Genomic DNA, 14,678 nt, shown 5'->3' on the forward strand with positions numbered 1-14,678 from the left:
TGGCATATCTGACTTGGTTTCGGCTCGGGTCACGATCTCAGGGTAGTGAGATCCAGCTCCTCTTAGGGCTCTGTGCTCAGTGTGGAGTCTGCTTGGGATTCTCTCTCCCTCTCCCCTTGTCTCTCCTGCTGGTGTGCTCACTCTCTCTCTCTCTCAAATATGGGTGTATGTGTGTGTGTGTATATATATTGCATGTTTTGTGCCATATTCTATTATCTTTCTACAGTGATAAACAATATTATGCCTTGTGATTTCTATCCCATTGCCTCAAACTTCGAACCATTTATATCATTACGTTTTTTGCCTGTTTAAGTCATGCTTCTCCAAGCGGACTGGCAATTCCTTGAGGGTCAATGCTATGCTAAATGCTTCGGGGCATCTCCCAGGGTACGGAGTGTGGCACTGTCTTCGTAGGAGGTGGGATGCATGATCAACAGTAACCAGTTGTCTGTGATCTGTGACACGGCCTCATCTTGTCCCCTCTGTCTTCCTACAGCTGTCGGAAGGCATGGCCACCCAGCAGACTCTCCATGGCCTGCAGCCCTTCACCACGTACTCCATCGGGGTGGAGGCCTGCACCTGCTTCAATTGTTGCAGCAAAGGGCCCACAGCAGAGCTGAGAACTCATCCTGCTCCACCCTCGGGACTGTCCTCTCCCCAAATCCAGACGCTGTCCTCGAGGACAGCTTCCTTCCAGTGGAGCCCACCCCTGTTCCCCAACGGTGTCATTCAAAGGTAATGGGCCAGACAAGAGGATGAATGAGCCGAAATGAGACACGCATACGGACTTGTAGCTGCCCGGCACTGCCGTGCTTGTTGAACAAATACCTATAACAAACCAGACAAGTAAATTGATTTGAGTTGTAATGTTCCCTGCAAAGTGTTTAAATCACAAAATCAACTAGATAGAAAGGTGAACAACCAAATTGTCTTTAAATAAGAAAGATGGTGCAGTGTGTTTGCATTCCCTGAAAGAAGAGGCTCCTTCTCATGGGTCCCTGGAATTATTCCTTCTATAGGCCTCCGCTGGAACATAGGAAACTCCTGGGGTTAAATCAGAACTTCCTTGATCTAATTTAAAATGTTGTCATGAACCACTGTTTGGAAAAACAAGGAAGGTATTTCACTCAAAATAATCTGGACAAAAACATATTGTTTTATTTTTGTTGGTTGGTTGGCTTTTATTTATTTGTTTAAAAAAAGATATTCTCTATTTTCAACAGAGGAGAAAAATTGTATCACTCTTCTCTGAAAAGAGAGACATGTCTTCTCTCTACCGACGTTGCTGGCGGGACAGCACGTGTGAGCACGTGTGACCCCTCTGGTTCCATCTGCTGCTCATTTCCAGCGGCATTCAATAAATTGTTGCTGAGAGCCGTTTCCCACGAATGGAAATCAGAAAGACCTGGTGGTTCCGGGAACACAAAATGTCTCCTCACAACATACACCCCGTTTGGAGAGAAAGTTACACTAATCTTACTGCCTGCTTTCTGATTCTAGCTATGAGCTTCAGCTCCACGTGGCTTGCCCTCCGGATTTAGCCACACTGTGCAGCCCCAGCCAGGCAGAGACCAAGTACAAGGGGCCGGGGTCCACAGCCAGCCTTGCCGGCCTCCAGCCCTACACCACCTACAAACTGAGAGTTGTGGCCCACAACGAGGTGGGCAGCACGGCTTCTGAATGGATCAGTTTCATCACCCAAACAGAATGTGAGTAGAAGTGGCTGCCACCAACAGCCAGAGGGGTAGGGGGCAGCCAGGAGACAGTTCTTGTTGTTGTTGTTGTTTTTCAGATTTTATTTATTTATTTGACAAAGCATGCTCAAGCAGGGGGAGGGGGAGGGGCAGGTAGAGGGAGAAGCAGGCTCCCCTCTGAGCAAGGGGCCCAGCTACATGGGGCTTGATCCCAGGACCTGAGAAGGCAGACGCTTAACCCACTGAGCCACCCAGGCGCCCCCGAGATGATTTTTTTTTTACTTTGCCACTCCTTTTCTTTTCAAATTACATGGCATGGCATAATCTAGAAAGCATTTCCAGAAAGCATTGAGACACGGCACTGTCAAGAAAAGCAAAACAATTAACTAATAAATTGGGGCCTCCTTGCATTTCTATAAAATAACTTCTTTTCAGAATTTATAAGGTATATATTGTCTATTGTTTAAAAATGACAAATACAAAAAGAGGGCACCTGGCTGTCTCGATCAGAAGAACATGGGACTCCTGATCTTGGGGTCATGAGTTCGAGCCCTATGTTGGGTGTAGAGATAACTTCAATAAATAAACTTTAAAAAAATAACAAATGCAAAAAGGATTAAGAATAAAATTAGTACTTATAGTCAGAACCAGCTACACCATGTGCAGGGCCCAGTGGAAAATAAAGGTAAGGGGCCCCTTATTCAAAAATCACTAAGAATTTCAAGACAGTGACAGTAGAGCATCAAACTAAGTTCTTGACTCTTATGTGAGGGGCCCCGTGCAGCTGTGCGGTTCACACACCTGTAAATCCAGTCCTGCTTATAATCTCACCACCCAGAGGCAACTACATCAGCTTTTTGGCATAATTTATTCCTTTAATCCTTTTCTCATGCAGTTTCTATTATGTGGCTGAGATCACTCTAATGAAAATTTCATAGTCTGCTTTTTATACTTGACATTATTTTATTTGCATTTCCCATGACATTAAAAATGCTTTAGCCACCAAGTTCAATGGCTAAACAATTTTCCATCCTATGAATTGGTTGGGCATTTTAGTTGTTCTTATATTTTTCTTTATAAATGTGGTGAGAAATTTCTTTGTGAACCAGTCTTTGAACATCCGATCATCTTCAAATTAAATTTCAATGAATGGAATTTACTACATCAAATATTAATATCTTAAGGCTTGGGATACTTATCACAAGTTGGCTCTCCAGCCACATTATATCAAATTATAATCTCATCTTCAGGATTTGGCATTGGCATTTTTTAAAGTAAGAGTTACACATTCACTAAAGTCCAATGCCCCACATAAAGACTTTAATGTGACTGGGCGGCAAGGCAGGATGTTAGGCCACTGGTCACTCTTCGAGGCTTGTTCCTGGCACTGTTCAAGGATTTTACAAATAATCCTCGGCACAAGCCGATGAAGTAAGTGCTATTATCCAAATTTACAGAAAGAGAAAACTGAAGCAGGGCCGTGGGCCATATACTACAGTTCCAAGATGCCATTCACGTAGACGAGAATCTGACCGGAGGCTCTGGGAGCTGAACCATGAAGTGGCCCCCAACTAAGGCCAGAGCTGAAGTCAGCGGCCAGTTTCCACACCTCGAAAGTGGAACTATTACTCTAAAGTCATGATCCCCCAGCTCAGTGGCCCCCTCAGTACCACTATGTTACCCTAGTCTGTAAGAAAGATTTCAGACCCTCCCTACCCTCTTCAAGCCTCCCACATCCTCCCACCCCTCCCCCCCAAACCCTCACCCCCCGCGCACCCATCCTATCCTCTCTCGCCTCTCCCTATATTCTCTGCAGATCTCCTTGCCTCCAAGTTCACCAGGAAAAGACAAGTCTCCAGTCAGAATTTTGCTCCCTTCCCACCCCAGACCACAGCACTCACCTGCAATTGGCTTCATTTCTGTCTGCCACAAGGAAGGGTGGTCTCTCTACCTGGAATAATCCCACCTCTTGTGCTTCTACTAGCAGCCCTTCCACTAATGACTGTCCTCCTCTCTGCGACCTTCAGTGTATCCTGGTTGGAGTCACAGTTGTTTCTCTCCCTCACGTCCCCTCTGCTGACTGCCACACTCCTCCCTTCATAGCAAAACTTGTCTGAAGAACACTCTTCGCATCTTTGCCCATTTTCTTTCTTCCCGTTTACCCTTTAACTTCCTCCAGACTGATTTTCACCTCAGCATTGCATGACAGTCTCTTCCTCAGTTTGCCCTCGACCCCCAGAGTGACAATCAGAGCGCATTTTTCACTCTCACTGACTTCCCGGGACTATTCAAGGCAGTGGAAACCTCAATCCTTTTTGAAAAAGCAGTTTCCCTAAAGAGAAGGAAAAATAAAGTAAGATGAAAGCAGAGAGGGAGGCAAACCAGAAGAGACTCGTTAACTCTAGGAAACAAACTGAGGGTTGCTAGAGGGGAGGCCAGTGTGGGGATGGGGTAACTGGGAGATGGGCATTAAGGAGGGCACTTGAAGTAATGAGCACTGGGTGTTATACGCAACTGATGAATCACTAAATTCTGCCCCTGAAACTACGAATACAATCTATGTTAACTAAATTGAATTTAATAAACAAACAAGCAAGCAGTTTCCCTAGTTTTCCTAAATGTCTCCTGGTCTCCCTCCTGCCTCTTTGGATATTCAGTTTGAGTCAGTTTGTTGGTTGATCGTACACCAACCAAGCTCTTCCAGTTTCAGTCCCAACCCTTCCCCCCACTCTGTCCCTCCTCTCGCCTTCGCTCTTGGGGGGTTAGAGTTCATCCACTTCAAGGCTGCCGCTCCGAAGGCTGACTCCCAGATGGTCACTGCTACCCCCGTCTTCTGCTTTGAAACCAGACCCCACGCGCACACCCACGTCCTCACCTCAGCCCAGATGTGACAGCCCCAGACGCAGCTGGCATCTTCCTCCTAACCTGCTCCTCCTGCAGTCGGTCCTCACTTTCTCCATCTTGTCTCCAGCCCTGGACGGCTGTGTTTGAGCACCCAGCATGCGCTGTTTAATGAGTGACCGAACGCACCCACAACTTCTCAGCCTCTCAACTTAGTGTTGGCGCCACATACGCTGCGTTCCTTGTCACTTGTGCCCTGATCCCAGCAAAGTGGCCAGATTCTCAATAATGTCTACTGTCTAATAGTAACTGCGGAGCCGGGGCGCAAGAGCATCTGGCTCTGGGGGCTCCCAAACAGACCAGGTTCGGCCACTCGCCCTGCTGACAAATCTGGAGGCAGAGAGCTGAATGGTGGGGACACAAGAAAGGAATTTATTTCCATGAGGCCAGTACCTGGAAGGCAGCTGGCTACCATCTGGAAGCCTGTCTCCAAAGTGCTGAAAACACTTCTAGGTTTCTATAAGGAAAATGGACAAAGGTCAGTGGGTACATACGGGGGGCAGTGAAGGTCTGGTGGACCACTGTTTTGGGGTCAGTCACAGGACGGGGTCTCACTGACTCAGGGCAGTCCTCATTGCTTGAAGGGGTAGTTTCAGTTCCCATCATGGGATGCTTTGCCTGCAGGGTCTTTTGCTGAATTCAGAGATAGCTGGAAAGAACTTAATCAATTAGAAAGTATAGACTGAAGTCAAAATGGAGGTGGATGAAGTCCCTTTTCCTAATATGCAAATTCCTTTATCTTCCTGCCTGTTCTTCTCACTATCCTCCCTTCACAAATCTTAAAGGAGCCATGAAAAATATTTGTGCCTACATGAAAGCTCAGTAAAATGAATTCTGACTTACTCATAAAAATGCTACTATATTCAGGGAGTGGGAGAAAATATAATCACCATCCCTGAGAAGCAGTTACCCTTCATCATACAACCATAAGCCACTTTTGTCAATTATTCCAGTTTTGTGAGTGTGTGTATTGGCCAGAGGGCCAGGCCAAAACAGCTGTGTGAGGTTTGCAAGTATAACCAATTCTCTTGTTATTCGTCAAGCTGAGTTTTGCCAGATTTTTTTTTCCTTATGCTGGAAAAAAAACCAGAGTGAACAGATTTTAGATTTCCTTCCTTTCTGTTCTTCCTTTCCATTGAAGAGGTAGCACCGAGGAAGAAAGGGCTCACTCAGTCCACTGTACTGGACCCACAGACAAGGAAAAGTGCAATTCGTGACTGGCTATCATATGGGTTTGTAAATACCATTCATGCTACTTTTAACTCATGATACACACTAGAATAGAAAAAATATGGATCGGAAATACAGACCGCAAAGTGCGTTAGAAGTAGTATTTGTAGTTTTATATAAACGTGATCACTTAACACACTCAGAAAAGGGTCCAGAGAGGCAGTAGCAACGCATTCAGCCCCCTCCGCCTTAACTACGCCTCCAGCACCAGAACAGAAGTGAGGTGTGAATGTTTAACAACTCGCCTTCTTGAGAGAAAAATCTCCTGATTGGAGGCACTTGCCAGTTTCCATGGTGTAACTACTCCCACCGTGGCTGATTTCAGGGTGACAGTGTGACGGCACAGAGCACAGCTGGAAAGAGGTGGCTAGTGGTGGGCCTTCTGTAATCTCCGTACCGTCCAGACACACGGACGTAAATAACCTCAAGAGTAGAGATAATACAGTGTAGGGAAATGATTAAGGAGTTATGAAAGTTGAGTACATATTACCTTTCTTTTAATACCATTTATTTCAGTTTACCATTTATTTCAGTTTACATACTTTACTTTTTAATAACGGTTGGGTTTAATAACCAACTCACAAAATCCCTAGTCACCACTGGACTGCACCCATAAAGCAATTAGTAAATTGTGCTCCTTTGAGTAAATGTGTACTGGGTACAACAAAGCAACATGGGCTTTACGGTTTAGCAGGTCTGGGTCCAGATCCTTGGTCTCCTACCAGCAACTGACATTAAGCAAGTTACTTGGCTCCTCTGAGCCTGAAAAATTAGGAACTAGTTCTTACAAGATGGTTTTGAAGATTAAATGAGATAAAACGCATCAAGTGCAAAGGGCATAGTGGCTTTTCCCATTTTCTCAGTCTCCAAATCCATTATTTTTGATGATTTTGGTTGTTTAATCACTCTTTCCCCTGGAGGATTTCCGTGTCCTGCAAGGCAAATAAACCTCCCATCTTTCTATTTTTGTACTATTTACAAGCCTCCTCTTTATTTATACTGTTACAATGCAGAGGAGATGTGGAAATCTACTGAATTAAGTGACAGAGGGAAGCCACAGACAAATACGACAGTATATTCCATTGTGATATTGGGCAAAATTTGTGTTGGAAAAACAGATATTTAAAGAAGGTTTGGTAGCTCTTGTTTTTGTATTTGCAGGAATATTTTCTTATGGCTTTCTTATTTTAAAAGATAAGAATCAAAGTTGTCTTGTGGTTAAATCCTGGAATGACCAAAGTATAATTATTCTTTATTTTGCTATATTTCCTAACATCAGCAACAGATGGGTTTAATTTCTAAAGAAAGAAGGACATCTAATTTATTTCCACCACTCCCTTTTTTCTTTTCTTAAAAGCCAATTTAGTATATAGATGGATCTTAATGCTGTTACAAATGTATTGATTATTTTGGAGAAAACAAGATCTCATGAAATAAATCTCTTCTGACTTGACAAGATGATATGGTAACCCTTCATTTGTTTCTGCAAAAGTTATTCATTTAAAAGATGAGACCCAGTTACGGATTGTTTTTCCTTTGTTTTAGTAAGGAGCTGGAAACTGGAAAGAGAACATGCCTGTATTTGCACACCACGTCGCTTCTGTATCTGATATAATGCTTAGGAGCCCCGAACTTGATTATATACTAATGTGCTATGCTATTGATTGATTAGTCAGGGCAATGAATTATTATAGTCGAATTGCTATTTGCAAGGCTTTTTAACTATCTTAGAAAACAAACTAACGGTTCAAGAAAAAGCTTTAAAAATAAATGGGTGCCAAAAGGACATAATTCACCATCTAAGCAGTTTAGTTTGGAGAAAAAAAAATATATTAACTTCATCTAGTCCTTGGGGCTTTGTAGCAATAAATATTGATTCGATATGAAAAATAGCAATCTACTGTAGTTAATGGTGTTAAGGATACTTTACCCGTTAAAAGAGGGAAAATGCAACAAAATATGAGCTCCAGGGTTCTGTTGGTAAGCACAACCATTGTATGTTAGTAGTTTTATTTCATAAAACACTGCTCTCCATTGATTTTTTTTTTTTTTAGAAAGCAGGTGCAACGTTGCTGAGAAAGCATCTCACACATGTTCCCATTGGTCTTCTTTTCACCCCCCAATGCCAGGTTTGTTTGCTTTTAAACACTGAGGAAAATATGAAGAGTTCCAGCAGTGCCTATATAGGGGAGCATATTTTTTTAAAAAGACATACATACACACACATACTCCGAGGTAACCATTTTTAAAACATACAACTTTCTCGCAACAGTGCCCCAGTACCAAGCCCCATTCTTGGTGGACAGCAATTTGTCTCTGGTGCGTGTGGACTGGAGTGGCTCTTTCCTGCTGAACGGCCCGCTGAAGGAGTTCGTGGTGACCGACGGAGGCCAGCGTGTGTACAGTGGCTTCGATACCACCCTCTACCTACCGAGGACGGCGGACAGAAGTTAGTTTCTGACTCCCATTTCATAGTGTCAGGAGCTCTGGTCCCCGTCTGATATTCCATCTGGAAGATGACCAGAAGGAGCTCATCGTTAAAATGTCTTGGTTTCCGTGGCCACTGCTTGTGGAAAAGTTGCAGCTCCCCATGAATGAGCTCCCCCTTCCCAGGTGCAGCTTGATGCATTGCCACTATGAGGCAGAAGGAGGGAGAGTGATGCCTCGGTGTGACTTGAGTGTCCCCATGAAGGAGCAAGAGCGCAGGCACCATAAGAGAAATAGTACTGACGAGTAGTCACTGAATACCCTGAAATCATGCACTTTTGGGGACTTCAGATATTTCCTTGATGAATCCACAGCCTCCAAACGGAGACTGAGCAGGCAGTGACCATCTCTAACTCTTAAGCGCCCTGAGTGAGGGCTTTCCTTAACCAACCTTGGTATCCATTCCTCAAACAACAGCCCTTTGCCTTTGAAAACCGACTCTTTCTCCCTGTTTGATGACATGTTCTTCTTTTTGTCTGGTTTTTAAACTGAAATGAGAAAAAGCTTTACAAGGTACTAAGTATTTTTTTTTCAAAGAATTTATTTATTTTTGAGAGAGAGAGAGTACGAGCAGGGGTAGGGGGTGGACAGAGGGTGAGAGAGAATACCAAGCAGACTTCATGTTGAGTGTGGAGCCCTACACGGGACTGGATCTCATGACCCTGAGATCCTGACCTGAGCCGAAACCAAGAGTCAGGCGCTTCACAGACTGAGCCACCCAGGCGCCCCAGTATTAAGTATTTCCTAATGATTAATGTGACCGCAAGACCAAGAGATGTGAAGATGTGTTAAGCACTCCGGATTTATAACGTGAATTCATTACCGGACTTTTTAAAAAAATTTCCTTGAAAATACTATTGATTTTGGTTAGAAGTACAGATAAATAATGAGCTCCAGCATCGCATTTATAGTATTTGAAATTTATCAGTAACATTTTTATAATTGGGCTACACATTTCCACGGTCACAGTTCTCGGTCACCTAAGGCAGCCGTTGTGACAAGCAGATGGCCCCATAGTCAGGAAATCTAGGTTCTACTCCCGGGCAGGCCTCTAACCATCTGTGTGGCCTTATAAAGAGTTGCATCCCTCAAGTTCCCTGCTATTGAAAGAAGTATTTGGACCATTTGATTTCCAAGATCCCGCTTGAGCTCTCCTGCTTAGAAACTTTGGGTCACACAGTGTAAAGTGTACCTGTACCTTCTGAAGGGACAGGTGTGGACCAGGTACAGAACAGCAAGGTACACTGGGTATTATCCTTTACTCTTCTGATAATTTTTTTTTTTTTGCTATAGAAGCTCTGAGCTTCGTTAGTTCTATTACTTATAAATATATACTATTATTACACTAATGATAGCTATTTTTCTTGGCAATTTTAATATTAGAAATAAGTTTGCCTATTAGATAAAACCTCACAACTTGTGCTGGAAAACTATTTTCAGACTTTTCTGTGCTGTGATACGTTGCTCTTCTAAAAGTCTGCCCACTCTTTGTAGGTGTGGAATGACCAAGTCATGTACCGTTTTTCTAGCCTTCTTTTTCCAGGTCATCTGCACCACGGATGAAGGAAGCGTTAAGACGCCCGTGGTCCAATATGATACCTCCACCGGATTTGGTAAACATTTAACTCATATTATATTTAGTATAGAACCTATTCATTTTTCTATAGAAACAAGCATGTTTGTTTATACATACTTGTGCTAATGTATTAGCATAGACTATATGGAAGGAACTGTGTTAAGTATTATAAGAAATGTTTTTAAAGGTTCTCATGGAAATTACATTAGGCAAGGAGTTAGGACATGTGGTACTCTTAAAATACCAACTCATTGAATTATAGACACAGAGAGATTTGGCGAAATTCTCTTCTACCCACAAAACCTGACGGTAAAGAGCTTAAGACTTTGTTGACCAAAAAACGTGCTTTATACAGGAAGTTAGAGAAAAGAGATCAGAGGAAGAGAGAAAATACTAATGCCAATTTGTGTTGATAATAGAGATAATATTGCAGATTCAGAGCCTAAAATGGTGAATTGGGAAGATTTCTCTGTTGTGTTCTCTTTAAAAGATTATGATTGATTGTTATTACCAAGTAATTTAACTGAAGAGATGAAATTGTAATTTTTATGGAGCATCTTTTAAATTGAGTTCTACCTACAATCTTTGAATCTAACATGTGTAATACTTTACAGTTTCAAAGGGCAAGTTAGAGAAATGCCAGATCTTTTCCATTAGAACAGAATTGGGACTGATACCCCACTTTAGATTCCAGTAACCAATGTTATAGCAAATCTGTATGCCTGTATAGTTTTTTAATACAAACGTCCAAAAATTTTAAACCACAGGTAAACATATATATATATATTGTCATTGATGGTAATTTCGATCACAAAAATATATATATATTATTCTACGATTCCAGACTTTACATGTCTGGATGCCATGTACAATTTTTGTACAATACCTAACACAATTCCTTCCACATAGTCTATTCCATTTCATTTCATAGCAGCTGTGGGATAGAGTAGACTTTATTTGGTTTTGTGTTTTTGTTTTTTTAGAGAGGAAGAGAGGCGAGGGCAGAGGGCCAGGGAGAGAGAGAATCTTAAGTAGGCTCCACACCCTACTCGGGGCTTGATCTCACGACCCTAAGATCAGGACCTGAATTGAAATCAAGAGTCAGACGCTTAACCCACTGAGACACCCAGGCGCCCCTATTTGGTATTCCTTTAGCAGCTCCAATGTTTCCACAAGTGGAGTGGACCGACGGAGGCCTAAGGGACACTGGATTTTACCCAAGAATGCTCCACGAGCTCGTTGCTAAGATGAGAATTTGAACATGGTCTCTCTGCTGACTACTGCCCCATCCTTTTTCTTAGGCAGCAGTTCTCAAACTTAAGTGTGCATAAGAATCATCTCCGTGTGCTTGTTTGTTATATCGTTTCCAGGCCCCTGGCAGAGATCGAGTCAGTAGGACCCAGGAATCTGCTCTTTCAACCAGCCCTGCCCATAACATTGTGTGTCAATTATCATCAGATTTTAAAAATTAAAAAAAATATATAAAAATAAGCAAGCCCCACCCAATGACTCCAATGCAGGGGGCCAGGATCATGAGCTAAGCAAAACCTCATAACCTAGATTGAGCCACCTCCAAATCCAGCCTGTCCGGTCCCCAAGGTCAGGAGCAAGTACATCCTCCCTGAGGCGGGCAATGCATGGGGTGGGATCAACTCTGACACCACGGGGGTTTTTCTCTGAAATAGAGGCTCAGCCACCGCAGTTCCCTAGCCTGACCCTGAAGCTCCCATTTGATGGGTAGAGTCCCTTGAAATCAAAGGGACTTTGAAAAGAAAACTGAGAAGAGATAAAGGTACACCATCCCGATTTTAAGTGCTCCATAAAAGAGGGGAAGCCTGTATTGGGTTCCTGAATACAAACTGAGGTTCCACTGATGAGAGAAGGAACACCAAGGACGGTGAGAAGTTATGAAAAAATTCCAAGATGTATTGTCCAGCTAATATCCATAGTCAGTTTTAATTTTATGATGTAACTTTTAAAATGTTCCTGTTCCCTTGCCTGAGGCAGCCTTGAAGCACGAAAGTCTGGCGATCCTCATTTCCCTCCTCCTGTTCTGAGGGCTGCTTTCTTTCTGTGGCTTCCCTCAGGCAGGCTGCCCTACATTCCCTGTGTCCTCCCAAGCAAGGGGCCCACTGGGCCCATCAGATCTGTTTCCGGAGTTACAACCCTGTGCCACACAGAGGAAATTCAACTCTTCAGCAAAGAACCAAGGTTGTTGGGGGATTTTTTAATTCAAACAACACACATTGGTTCCTAATTAGGGGAATTCCTACCTGCTGGAACTGGGCAGGGATTTCACTCTAACTCTTTACGTTAGAGATGGGGAAGCAGAGGCCCAGAGAGGCCGAGTGACTTCTTTCACCACAGAGCTATCAGAAGTCGAGTCAGGGTTAGCTAAGTCGGGGGGCCCCTCTTAGGGAGCTCGAAATGTAGTCTCAGTCACCTTCTCTCCTCTTAAACCTCCTCACCCCGATTCTGAAGCCCTCCCCTTCCCTTCCACTGAAAATGTGGGTGTCAAGTGTCCAACAGGCCACCCAGTCCTTGAGGCGCTGCGAAGGGGGAGTTGGTGCGAGGAGCGAAGAGGCGCTTGCCACGGCGTCCGTTTGCCCTTCTTCCTCTGGCCGCGAGCACCGGCTCTGGAAGAGCAGCCCCGGCTCCCGCGCACACCAGCCTGCGTGACTGCTGCGCGGGTCCACGGGCTTCCGAGCCGCCCTGCGAGCCCAGTCACGGCTTCGCTGCTTGGAGTGCATCAAGCTGAGCACACCCGCAGGACGTGTTGAAAGCGAAGAAGTTTTTATTATTTGTTACAAGTTGAGGAGACAGGGCGAAAGCTCTGTCTCCCCGTGGGGTTAGTACAGGGAGCTTTGGTTTCAGTGCATTAGGGGGTGGGCATGGGGGGCTTACAGAGGCACTTTTGGTTCAATTGTACATGCCTCGCACATCGACATGCTAGAGCCAACATTGGCCGTTCAAAAAAACAGCTGAAAAGACCATCGATAGGAAGTGATCTTGGTATTATAATGAGCTAAAGATAACTTCAGCACAACGCCCGGGCTGGTCCTCACCCAGTCCTGTTGCAACTGGCTCACAGAAGGGGCTGTTGGGCGAGACACAGCGAGCGAGGGGCTCTCGGGTGAAACACCTGCTTGGCTGTTCCTTGGGCTGGAACTGTTCGTTCTGCAAAACAAAACACATTTCGCCCCAGCTTTGTCCCTTCCCCTCCTCCCTTCTGCGGCAAGTGTGCAGCCCTCTTATTTGAGTAACTTCCCGTGACATCCTAGCCAACAGCCCCAGCAAGTGGCTGGGCTGGAGATGACCTCTGAGCCCCGCTCAGGCTCCTGCTCCGTTTGCTTGACCTCACTGCCTCCTGCTGCCCTGCCGCGAGCCCTGGAAGCCTTTCTCCTGCCTGCCCTGGCTCATTCCAGCTTCCTCCGCACCCGCGGACTTGAGAGCTGTGGGCCTGCACAAGGTAAATTCATGCTCATTCCGTGTGAGCTACTGTGATGAGACTCACGTGCAGAGAACCACATCGCCTGAACTTGCAACGCTTGAACAGAAATCAAGAGTGAGCGGTCTTACTGCCAAAGGATTTCTGTCCAGGGGAAGCTGTCTGAGGGTACTTGAGTGATGACTGTAGAGCTTTTGCTATGTCACAGAGAGGCCAGGGTACGAGAAAACAGGATCTGATGTTTCTAATCCAGTTTGCACAAAACTTCCCAGGAACCGGGCTGTTGCATGAAGTCAGGGGACCCTGGATCTCCTCAGCATTGACTGTATGTATCTAATAGGTTCTCCGCAGCGATGTTAGTAAGGCTGGGCCCTCACAAGAGTCCACTGCCCAAGAAAAGACTTTGCTCTCAGGGCACACATGGTGAAGCAGGCATTCCTCAAGGTTACTCTGGTAACCCCCTTTAAAAATCCCCTCATCCTCCCCGTCTTTCCCAGGACACGTGCAAAGGCAGCAGTGATTTCCCACGAGGAGTGTCAGAGAGGCCTCCCGAGGGCTGTAAGCTTCTCCCTGCCACACACGGCACCATTTCCCTGGCCTGAACAAGCACCATGAGACAAGGGGCTTTAAACTCCTTTCCAATTTACTATCGAACAACAGGGCAAGGGATCGCAAAATTGCCTTCTGAAATAACATTTCCCTTTCCTGTCCCTGGGTTTTGCAGGCCTGGTTGTGACGACTCCTGGAGAAAAGAGAGGATCGGGGAACAAAAGCACCGAGTTCTACAGCGAGTTATGGTTCATTGTGTTAATGGCAATGCTAGGCTTGATCTTGTTGGCCATTTTTCTGTCTCTGATACTACAAAGAAAAATCCACAAAGAACCATATATCAGAGAGAGACCTCCCTTAGTACCTGTTCAGAAGAGAATGTCTCCACTGAGTGTCTACCTACCGGGGGAAACCCATGTGGTATGTGTCTGAAGGTGGGACCCAGTTCCCTCTCACTGCGCTGGAATACTCGCTTTTATTTAGGGGGAAATATTTCCAGAGTCATGGTAACAAAGGACTAGATGACAGTTATGTTTGATTAAACTGGGGACTAAGGGGACCAAGGAAGGCTAATAGTGGCCTTATGAAGAGACCACCGGAGAGCGTTCTTGTCCCTTCCTCCATGTGAGGACACAGCAAGAAAAGAAGACCCCCATCTTCTTGCCCCCAGGAAGCAGGCACCCACCAGACACTCCATTTGCCAGCACCGTGAGCTTGGACTTCCCAGTCTCCAGAACTTGAGAAGTAATTTCTGTTGTTTATAAGCTACCCAGTCTACGGGATTCTGTTAGAG

At 44.8% G+C, this 14,678-nt stretch overlaps 1 protein-coding gene across 1 annotated transcript in view; it reads left to right on the forward strand.

Annotated features, from left to right (window-relative positions):
- USH2A (usherin) overlaps positions 1-14,678 on the forward strand; it is a 676,006-nt gene that overhangs the window by 654,253 nt on the left and 7,075 nt on the right. Inside the window, exons 65-69 of the mRNA XM_045809720.2 lie at positions 497-735; positions 1,501-1,709; positions 8,098-8,274; positions 9,842-9,925; positions 14,061-14,305. Of these exons, the coding sequence (XP_045665676.2) occupies positions 497-735; positions 1,501-1,709; positions 8,098-8,274; positions 9,842-9,925; positions 14,061-14,305 (954 nt within the window). The remainder of the gene's footprint in view (positions 1-496; positions 736-1,500; positions 1,710-8,097; positions 8,275-9,841; positions 9,926-14,060; positions 14,306-14,678) is intronic.

The sequence above is a fragment of the Ursus americanus genome, chromosome 2 (genome assembly GCF_024610735.1).
Source record: "Ursus americanus isolate L20-20 chromosome 2, mUrsAme1.1.p, whole genome shotgun sequence".
Classification (NCBI taxonomy): domain Eukaryota; kingdom Metazoa; phylum Chordata; class Mammalia; order Carnivora; family Ursidae; genus Ursus; species Ursus americanus.